This window comes from Drosophila tropicalis, unplaced genomic scaffold (assembly GCF_018151085.1).
Source record: "Drosophila tropicalis isolate 14030-0801.00 unplaced genomic scaffold, ASM1815108v1 contig_573, whole genome shotgun sequence".
Lineage (NCBI taxonomy): Eukaryota > Metazoa > Arthropoda > Insecta > Diptera > Drosophilidae > Drosophila > Drosophila tropicalis.
Window position 1 is genome coordinate 1,932,990 of NW_027173049.1, and position 11,326 is coordinate 1,944,315.

Genomic DNA, 11,326 nt, shown 5'->3' on the forward strand with positions numbered 1-11,326 from the left:
GCAATGTGAGCCCGTTTCAAAAACTATGTAAACTATTTAAAATAACATTGTTTTAACCGATTTGAATCATTTTTTCGAATCAAATGATTAAATTAGAAATCACATAATTATGATTTTGGTATATTACTATTATCGAAAACCTGTTCTATATAGTAAATCGATTTAAAATAATATTTCATGTCGATGAGGTGTAGGGTAAGGTTTACTGAATCTCGTCGTTTGAAGAACCTTTTCTTGAATCTCTCAATAAACATAGTTGGAAAGAGTATTGAAATCTCGGCGTGACCACTTTAGTTATGGGGATTGTTTGCTTTACTTCTGTTTTGCACCCAATGCAAACCCATTCCATATTCCACCTTATTTTATTGCGCATACGCACTGTGTAATTTCATTTTTATATTCTTGTTCATGTTTTTCGTTTTCTGTGCATTTCATTTCAATCTCATTATGACGTCTTTTTGTTCGTCTCGCCTGTCTCGTTTGTCTGCCTGTCGACAGGCAGTGAAAGTGGCTTACGAGTCGGAGTTAAACTGAAACCCCTTTTTTCCATGTACATCCACATTTATCCGTACCGTTTCCATCTCCCTCTCTGTGAGTGAGTCGTTCACTTTGGCAAGGAAGCCGGGCCAAGTGGCGTTTACTGTTGCAGAACGGAAGCCCTGCAGACCCGAGCTGTGCGGCATGTCCTTACATTTGGACCCAAGTACATACATATTATATTAATTATAATATAATTGTGGTAATTTTTTAACAAAACTCTTGGGTGTGGCAAGGCTAGAAGATAATAATGGCAGTATAATGATAGCTTTGTTTTCTGTATTACAAGAGGGCAAGAAAAACCACTCAAGTTTGCTTTTACCCCTCTCGCTTATTAAAATTTATTTATCAAGACATTTTGAGATGTAACTTCTTTCTTGTCGTCCAGATCATTATGCTAAATACACTGCAATTGGACAATAGTCTTATCAGTGAACTAAAACTGAAACTGATAATACTTCACACTTACTAGTTTATACTATACATAGATGTAAGATACAGCAGTCTAAAGAATAGAGATTTGTATTTCAAAAACTTTTAAACAAAAATTGAAATTTTAAACATTTGCTCACCCCTTATTTGTTTCAGCAATATCCAACATATAGAAGGATAGTAATTAATTAGTATTGTAAGACGTCATTAGAATAAAATTCATATTTGAGTGCAACCGACTGAACTATATTGCAAGTATCAGAGCTAGCTTATTACCCTAACTCTGTTGACGTTATTTGTTGGCCAACATCACTTTGGTATGCCCCCTTCAGATACAGTCACCGCAATTAAATGCACCTGACTCATCTTTTAAGCACACTGTCTCATAAAAACTATTCATTAGTCAATTTTATGTGCCAGAAAATGCTTAAATATAAGTATTTTATTTAATGGCACACTAATGTTTTTATGTTGTTTCTATATATCCTCAAGGTATATTCAACTAAATGTAGTCTAAGATTATATTCGGGCTGTGCATTGAATAGAACTTGGCATACCCTGAAAGTCTATAAGTTTAATGTTTTCAAAAATGACAATAACAATAAATAAAAGGATTTTCTATGCTCTCATTTAAAGCACTTTGTTAGGTTCCAATTTCTGAAGAAAACATTTCTGCATATGATTATGAATCTTGTCATTTCACACTAATCGTAAGTAAGACGAACTAAGCTTAAATGCGTAATTGCTTAGATGCAACAACGTAAATTTCTAGGTAAACAACTCTGAACGGGTTTCTAATACGTGGAAACATTTATTAATATACAAACATATATAACATTTCATTTTAATAGACCGACTCGTTTTTTCATTACCCTAAACCTGATCTTAGCACGTGAATTACTTGCCCCGTGTTGTTATCACTCGAATTGGTGGGATTAAACACTCAGTCGACTGGGAATTTCTCAGGCTTGGGAAAATCCGAGTTTGAGTCTCAGTGATACGCCAGCGGGTTTGATAAGAAATGATGATGGAAAAACAACAAGTTGTTGCCCTCAGTAGATGAATTCCTATAAAAGCTAAAGCATTTTGCAAACTTGTCATTAGTTTTCAGCAACAAAGACAACTACCACAAACCTCATAAACATGAAATTCCTTTCGGTTGCTTTCGTCCTGGGTCTGCTGGCGGCTTTGGCCAGTGGTAAGTTCTCTATCATTTTTAATATACTGTATATACTTATAAATCTGCTTATAGCCACACCCCTAAATCCTGGCAATGTGATTATCAATGGCGATTGTCGGGTCTGCAATGTGAGGGCCTAGGAATCTACACGATGACCCTTATCACCTGGCTAAAGCATCATCCACACAGCCAAATATGTTCAATAGTTTTACAATACAATTAACGTACACATCACAAAACTAAAAACTATGTTAAATTTTGAATAATAAACAAACGATAAAAATAAACTAAGTCTCAAAACAAAAAACAATTACAAACATGATTACTTTTTGATTAGGGCAATCTAAAATACCTCTGTATATAGGTATTTTTGATAGACATTGAAAATACTCTATGTCGCCTTGAACTCAACTGAACTGCATCTCTGATTGCGAATTCCGAATCCTAGGCTTAGGCAATCTCAAATCTCTAAGCACTTATCTCTTTATTTAGTTTTATATAGGTAGGTAAATACATATATAGAGGTATATACAGAATGCTTTCTGTTTAAAATGTAAAGCATTTTCCTAAGTCTAGTCAGTTATATTTTACTCACTGAATGGCGAATAAATCGAATTGCAATTTGATAAGGGTAAATAAAGCCCTTTTGTCTCTGATTTATGGTATATCAATTGACCATATGCGCTCAAAGAAGGATCTCAGAGGTGGACTAATTCATTAGCTACTTAGTTTATGTTATATATGTATGGTAACGTCGTCCTGGGTATACTATTTCATTAGTTTTAAGTTGAGCAGTCAGAGATGGTCAAATCCTTGGCTCAACGGGCGTTTGAGTGCGAAACCTCTGGCCATTTCTTTTCTTTATTTTATGTATATGAATAAACTGAATTATATGAATATATAAATTTCTTATCTATTGTGGGTTTTCCCACATCGAATAAGTGTATATTCGTCTTGATATTTTTTTGTCTTTGCACTTGTGTTTGTAGCCTCACTTTTGTATAAAAGTCTGAGGCGAGTCGGCAAATGATTCAGTTCGATTTGAATTGTTTAACAAAAATGAAGTGGCTCAGCCTTGTATTGTCTCTGGCCGTGTTGGCATTGGCCAGCGGTGAGTTGGTTTAAAAGCTTTAGTGATGTATTTCTTATCACATTCCTTCAACAGCCTCTCCCCTGGCGCCTGGAAATGTGATTATTAACGGAGACTGTCGCAACTGCAATGTCCATGGTGGCTGATGGAAGGAGCACAAAATGAACCATAGTCCCCCCCAAACATTATGTTTCCAAATACATGTGGAATAGACAAATATAAAAGCAGAGGAACAAATTAAACTCCCATTTCTGTATATTTATTTTCTGAGTTCGAATAGGAAATTGAAATTAATCGCCTCGTATATTGCAAACTTTGCAGTCGCCATTGATGATCACATTGCCCGGATGGAGGGGCTTGGCTGTAACGATAAATTGAGATAATTTTTATGATTATAAATTTATACTGTAGGTAATGAGAATACTCACCAGTAGCCAATGCCAAGAGGCCCAGAATGAATGCAAGCGACAGCCACTTCATGTTGTTGATTCTAACTTAGTATCAGGTACTAACTAAACTTAATTGGCATCTCGGTGGCAGCTTTTATAGTTTTTGCATTCTGTGAGAACTTGGAACTGAGCGAATTTCACAGGTCTATCGCATTTCTCCTTCTCTCTTTCTCTCGGGCACTATGCACTCGACGTCAAACGAAAACAAATTACGACTTAGTGTGTCGCGAAATCAAAGGGCTGTCCCGTATTTTGAATACCTTTCCATAATTCTTAAAAGGTTTGCCAAAAAGCAACTGCAAAAGGTTGCCTGTTATATTGAATGTTAAAAACTGCAAGGAAATGGTCTACTTTTGACTGACTTATATCCGCCAAAAAACGGGATACCAACGGGATTTTGGCTCACGGAAAGGTCACAATAGAGCATCAGTTTCTGAAAATTGGAGACCTATTCGAAATAGCGCAGAAATGTAAAAACATGGACTGCAGATGCACCAGATACAATGAAAACCATTTTAAAAGGCCGGCAGCCTCTTTGGACCAACTTAATGCAACGCCAAGACATAAATATCTAACTAGAAAAGTCCTAGTTCTTAGTCCAAACTCTTAAAATATTGTAAGATACCATTCACAAACAAACAATCTGTATTTATAACAAAGCGTGAAATAAAATTGAATTGAATTAACTTATTTAAAGAAAGGATTGCGGCGTATGTAGACTTTTGTCATGTTAATTTTTATGTTTTTTGGCCATAACTTCCGTAGTTTAACTTTTTAAAAATTTGTTGTTTCTCGAATAGTTGAAACTGCTTGTCCGCTAAATTATGGCGTATTAATTTTTTTAAATTTAAATGCCGTTTACCGGAAAAACGCAAAAACGTGGTCGTATGTAGAGATTTGTCCGCAACTGTATAAACGTGGTTTACTAGGCAGTCCATAAGGCCAGATGTGGCCGTGGATAATGGTGGCACTAGAATGCTATTAAGTTTGTAGAACATACATTTGGTAGTCGAAACTAAATCTGTTTTTTTCACTTTTATAGTTATTTTTAAAAGTCTCCAGTATTTCATTGATTTGCTCGAACTACAACTTTTGTTGAATTTTGACTCAAGTTTTTTTGCAAAAATTGTTGGCTGCGACTTGTCGAAATTGGAAACTAGGTTTCGAACTTTTCAAACATCCAAAAATCTAAAACAAACCGAAATCATAGATTTGCTTGCACTTGCTTTATTATATAAAGTTTTTCAGAGTCTGGAAAAAGTCTTTACAAATAGCGAGAAACCCAGAGTTAATCTGATCTCTTGATGACTGGTACTTTCAGTCATTGAGAATTATATTGTCCAAAAAATTATATTACGTTCCAAACAAGTGAAGAGTTTCATGACAGGTCACTCGACTTGTGCCTTGTTAGAGTATTAAAACAGGATTGACAATTAAAATTGATTGGATTTAAATTAATTGTTAGCAAACAATAATGTTTACATGTTTGCAGATATTTATAGTCGAAAATCTACTCAATCGAATAAAGGTGGATGAACGCGTTTTGCGGTTGAATCGACTTAACTTGATGAAAGCTGTATAGCTATCCTTCTGCTTCTGTCCGTGTCCGTGTCCGGATGACTCCCTGGCAGTTGGACTGTCGCACATATTGTTGGCAATTAAGCCAATGAACCATTACAAACACCAGCGAAGAGCGTAGCGTAAGCCATGCAAATCGCTTTTTGGGGGGAAGGTGGGCGAAGTGGAGATGGGTTGGTTGTGGTTGTGGCACTCAATCCAGCAGCTTCCCGGCAGACGGTTAGCCACCTACCCATCCAGCAGTGGATTAGCGGGCTGTGGAAAAACGAGTATGTGCCACATTTGTCAACGTAAAAAGTATTACGGTTAAATGAACCCCGGCATAAATGCCAGACTCGCACACCACGAATACACGGATAGTCGACACGTGTGCGTAAACAATTTAATTACAAAGTGTTGCCTCTGAGAAGGGCAGAAGCGAAAGAGCACCAACAGATGTTACTCCACCGCCTTTCCGCCCCACCAACCACCACTCAGCCGAAGAAGGAAAAAGTTAATCATCCAGTCATCAGAGGGGGCAGTCACGAATTAAAGACTTTCAATGAGGCAGAAATCTGAATGTGGGAGCAAAATGATTACGAGACTCTTATGGTGGTAATCGGGAAGGCATTTGAATCTTAAACAATAGCTAAAAATAGAATGTGGTATTATTTTTATACCATACACCCATACGGTAAAAAGGTATATTAAAGTCGCCAAAATGTATGTAACAGGCAGAAGGAAGCTTCTGCGACCCTATAAAGTATATATATTCTTGATCAGGATGAACAGCCGAGTCGATCTAGCCATGACCGTCTGTCCGTCCGTCCGTCCGTATGAACACGCAGATCTTGGAGACTATAAGAGCTAGAGCCACCAAATTTGGTATGTATACTCGTGTATTATGTACATATATAGAGTTAATTGGAATTTCGGCCACGCCCCCTTACGCCCCCAGGAATCACATAAAACTATTTTTCTTAAAAAAGTACAACAGCTACAGACATCAAATTTAGTTTGTATACCCTGAACTGATTTTATTAAAAACAAACAAAGCTAAAGTCACCAAATTTAGTATGTATACTGGCTTAGTATGCGCGCAGAGTATATATATTTTCATATTTTGCCACGCCCACTTCCGCCTCCATAATTAGGAAAAAACCGATTTCCTCCTGTATTTTTTTGACTATCGCATTCAAATTCGGCAGACTAATTAATCTTATCTATTTCTACAAAACTACCAAATATTATGGAAATCGGACTAGAAACATGCAAAATATGGGTATGAACGTATTTTACAGAGCAGTCCACAAGGTCAGAATTGGCCGTTGGCTAGTAGCGGCGCTAGAGTGCTCGTGTGTTCGTAGAGTGAGCGAGATAGAACATACTATGAAACATGTAAAAACAATTAAATAGACATACATACCTACATTCGGTTTTCGAAATTTTAAATATTTTTTTCACCTGGTGTATGGTATACCCAAGTCGACGAGTCGTCGAGTCGACGACGACGACTTACTTGCTTCATTTCATTTAAAACCGAAGTAGCTAGCAAGAACCCTTTTACAAAAAGTACATGAAATTTTAATAAGAAGTGTGCCACGTATAAAAGTCCGACTGTCCGTTCGTGTGTTATGGTCTATCTGTCCATCCTACCAGACTGTTAAAGCCGTGGAGGGATCTCGAAAAACATAGGTATATACTGCAAGGGTATATAAACTTCGGCACAGTCGAAGTTAGCTTCTTTTGTTCTTCAAGTTCTTTGTTGTAAACCTGTACCAAACAAGTGTGGAACTGACTTCCCGATCAGGTGACCGTATTTTAAGGATAACGAATATACTTTCGGATACACTGTCTTCTTATCCTCCCAATAAGTAAAAATGCCTTGTTTTAATTCAATGACAGGAGTGTTGTTAAGGACAGACAAAGGACTTGTGGGCCTCACAGGTCAAAGTTGTCGCCTACTATTAATAAGCGAGTCTTGCTAATGCTATCGTTTGTGACAAAAGTTGCAGTCATTTCAGGGGCATAGCCCACTTGAACCAAAAAGCATGAGGTTGAGAAAAGGTGAGACGTTTCCAAATTGCTAAAACTACTTTTATATTATGTCAATTTTAATAATGAGATATTTATTAATGATTACATTGACTAATCGTGTGATCTACTGGCGGTCAAAGGAATTTCATGCCAAACAGTTTTATTTTTATTGAAAACCCAATTAAGTCGAAAAATGGTATTGAAAATTACCAACTTTGTCATGTAGGTGCTAATAGTGTTAGATCATGTATTGTTGTTGTTTCTCTGTGAAGACATTTAAATATTTATTTATTCATTATAAGTTAATTAAACTTACCTTTCCAAAGTGTTATGGTATCAATTGGAGAAAAGGACCCAATTTACTATCAGATATTTTAAATACCAAAATAAAACGTAGAATCTAGGCGGCTTTCAACTGAAACTGATGGGACTTTTGTTTTAAACAACTTAATAGTTACTACTTTAAAGACAATTTTTCGTTGGAGAGACTTGATACATCTTCTTCTCTCGTCAAAGATTTGAGGATCATGATGAATCACAAACTTATTTTTATTAAAGACATATCGACTATGGTTAGTAAGGCTAAGACTGTTCTTCATAAAACGATGGTCGGAGGAGTGTCAGTTACGACTTAGAAGGAAGTAGGAATCCTATGTTTGGACTCCTCAATAAGAGTTGTGTCTTTCAACTTTGCCATTTTTCTGTTTAAACCGATAAGTTACGCCGTTCCATCCAGAATTATATATCGCTCACACTTTCTACTTACGTAACAAACGATGCACAGCGGGGCCTCTGATGTTTTTTTTTTATTTTTTGGAATCATATTAGAAAATCAAATCAAGTCGTTTAAACCAATTCAATTGTGATGAAAAAACTGTTTTCATTCTAATTTTAGACGAAAAGCAGGCTTGGAAATATTTTTGACTTTGACCTTGGAATATTAAAGCACCAGGGATACCCAGCCTACTTGGCAAACATTCATTTTAGAGCTTGAGAAATTTTCTAAGGGCCCACTGTGCGTTGCCCTACATGCTCCAAAAGGTCACTAAGTAACTGTTTGCAAATGTCTTCGGGCTTTTCTTGCCCAACATAAATTATATTTGTTTTATTTATAATCATTTAGTTCTTTCTTTAGTATTTTAATTATTGTTACGTTTAAAAGACGTCAGTAATAACATATCGAATTCAAGTAAGAGGATTTTCTGTATTCTTTGATCAGTTCACATTCAAATAATGATGTTTACATAAATATTTATGTCTTCACATTAACATTATGTAAATAGATTGCGAGTTTTCAGTATTTTTCTGTCGCTGACTATTGTTTATGCCAAATTTGAATGCTTTGCTCTTAAAACTGCTTAGTAGACAAATGGCGTTAAGACTTCATACTAAACCTTCTCTGTATATGGGCCGGATTAAGCGAAAATTTTGCCCTAGCACCTCTTAAATACAACTACAATGAAGTGTGATATCAGGAATACTTCTGATGTCGTTCAAGGTAATTTGCTTTAGTCAAATTTATCAGAATTATAATAATTAAATTAATAGTTGGCGATCATGATCGGTTTTTAACGATGCGACTCTAATTGTAAGACTCTTGACCCCCTGAACATTTCCCCAAGTATCCTTTTTGAAAATCCAGGCCCAGTATTTAAGGTTTGCCATATTTACAAAGAATAAATGTAGAAAATTTGAATATCTAAAGCTGATGTTTTTATTTGTTCATTGTTTTTATATTGCGTATTTTACATGGTTTAACATGCTGTCTTCATTAGGTTTAGTGTAGCTTAATTTAAGTTTAGGTTTACTTTTCTGGCTTTTTCTGCTGATGCAGTCGCTCCATGGCTTCCAGTTTGTAGATTTTTTCCCAGAGGAGGCAAGCCTCGTTCCAGGGTGGTGGTGGATCCTTGTTGATTATTTGTAGCAGGGAAGACATCTGTTTGCGGATCTTACCCGGGACAAAGTCTTCTCTTATGGGTCGTTTCATTTCCCGAATACTCGCTATTTGATGCCCTGCTACTGTCTTTGCAGTTGGGGACAACAGATTGCCGGAACGGGTGCCCACCCCCTTGGTTATTGTCTTTTTTCCGTCTAGCTGAAATACTGCTAGGACTGACATGGCTCTTGAGCGAACTATTTTTGTTTAAAAGGATTGTTAGATCCATTCGAGAACAACGTGCTATGTCCTTTTGATGGCATATGCACTGCGTCGATCCATCTAAAGTTGCTTTAACGCGGATTGATACGCGGCGCCTGGTACTAGAGGAGAGACTCCAAGGCGTAAGATATTCGCAGTTTGATATGCGATCGATAAGTGCCATTAGGTCTGCCAGTTCTCTTTATTTATACCATTTCCAAAATGCTTTGTATATGGATAATCGCTGACGCCAGCTATTTCGAAGTATTGTTTGGTCGGGTCTCTCTTCAATGAAATGTGCTTACGTTGCATTGCCTTTTGAGTGATATTTACTCATTATTGTAGAGTATCTGCATTCAAGAGTATTTGGAAGCGGTGTTAATCATCATTTCTATTAGAGTTTCCTTCTTGATGCATAAATGGTGGTCATGGCCATGGATATTAAAAAGGATTATGGTTAAGAAGAAACGTTTCGAAGACAATTTTTAAATACTCTTTAAATATATATTCAAATATAGCTGAACATTTTATTATTCCTATCTCGTTTATTCTGTCAATAATAGAACATTATAAATATAATATTAGATACAACCATTTTTAGAATTATCAATACGTAGAATTCGCGAATCATTCAACATTCAACATCATATTAGAGCGAAAAAAAAACTACAAAATGATTTATTTTTTATTGAGTTCTTTTTAAGAATTCTTAACTTAAAAATAAGGCAACTAGTTATAATTCAAAATGAATTTGTGTACATTTTTATATACTTAGGTAGCACTGTACTTTATGGGGTCCCTTCTGCCTGTTACACCTTTGGTTATTCTAAAGAGGTTTTTAGAAACACCCTTGAACATAGTAAAGTATTCCTAAACGTACAAATCTTTCGTATAGGCTTTTGGCACCGCCGATATGAGTTTCTACCCTGGTAATGTCGTTTCGAAGGTAAGTCACGCATCCAGTTTGGGATCTGCAAAGAGAGGTAATAAAGAACAGAGGTTTCTTTTAGGGACTAAAAGCCAAAAGCGAAATATCTCTTCAAGGCAAGGTCTCGACATGCTCGTGTAATGCAAATGTAAATTCTGATTTCAATATCTGACCACAATCAAAGAGCAGACAGTCAACACATTTCTTTTTCACCTGAGCACGTGAGGGAAATTGGTAATCAACTGCAAAGCTCCTTGTTGTTGTTGTCATGGGTAAAAGCATCAGGAGGACTCTTCTAGATGGTTGAGTGGCCAACCGCATCCCTCGTGGGCCGCTCACAGTACTCGCCTCATGGTCTAGTTGTTGCTCCGCTCTGATCAGGGTGGCCGTGCAAAGAGTGACAGCTCACACTCAACAGCGTGGAAGGTGGATTTGGGCTTGGATATGCAAGTGGGAGTGGGTTGCGATGAGTGCTTTAATGTATTTAAGCGTTGCGAGCATGAACAAACATTATTGTCTACTGGGAATTCGGAAATTAGGACTTTTGGCTTGCCCACTACCATGGACACATCTCTCATTTTGGTCGTGATATGGCACAGTGACAGGACTCTAATAGACGGTCGGAAATGTTGTGTAGTGGCGTATCGATGTGGTTTATCGGGGTTGGTGAGTTGAAGTATCTCGATGTTTATCTTCAACATGACAATAAAAAGTGTGATAATAATTTGTAAATCTTTTCAACAATGATTTACGGATAAATTAACAACTTTGTCCTTTTGTTAATAACTAAAGTTTTGACAGCAAGTTGCTATGCATGCATGCTTTGTTACCACATTATGTGAGAAATATCAAAGAAGTTAAATTCGGCTATGCCGAAGTTTATATACCCTTGCAGTCCTTGACAATAATAATTTCACATGTTCAAAATTTGTTTTCTGCAACTCAATTCATTAATATACAAACAAAACAATTTTACTCT

At 36.5% G+C, this 11,326-nt stretch overlaps 3 protein-coding genes across 3 annotated transcripts; 2 read left to right on the forward strand and 1 right to left on the reverse strand.

Annotated features, from left to right (window-relative positions):
• The first annotated feature begins 2,097 nt into the window (after positions 1-2,097).
• Positions 2,098-2,436, forward strand: LOC137575262 (bomanin Short 3). The gene is made up of 2 exons (XM_068287726.1): positions 2,098-2,167; positions 2,222-2,436. The coding sequence occupies exons 1-2, from the start codon at positions 2,113-2,115 to the stop codon at positions 2,287-2,289; spliced, it is 123 nt and encodes a 40-aa protein (XP_068143827.1). The 5' UTR covers positions 2,098-2,112; the 3' UTR covers positions 2,290-2,436.
• A 715-nt stretch (positions 2,437-3,151) lies between these two features.
• Positions 3,152-3,481, forward strand: LOC137575260 (bomanin Short 5-like). Its single transcript, XM_068287723.1, has 2 exons — positions 3,152-3,260; positions 3,315-3,481. The coding sequence occupies exons 1-2, from the start codon at positions 3,176-3,178 to the stop codon at positions 3,383-3,385; spliced, it is 156 nt and encodes a 51-aa protein (XP_068143824.1). The 5' UTR covers positions 3,152-3,175; the 3' UTR covers positions 3,386-3,481.
• LOC137575261 (bomanin Short 3-like) lies at positions 3,477-3,734 on the reverse strand. The gene is made up of 2 exons (XM_068287725.1): positions 3,668-3,734; positions 3,477-3,600 (listed from the first exon to the last, which is right to left on the reverse strand). The coding sequence occupies exons 1-2, from the start codon at positions 3,717-3,719 to the stop codon at positions 3,530-3,532; spliced, it is 123 nt and encodes a 40-aa protein (XP_068143826.1). The 5' UTR covers positions 3,720-3,734; the 3' UTR covers positions 3,477-3,529.
• Positions 3,735-11,326: the final 7,592 nt, after the last annotated feature.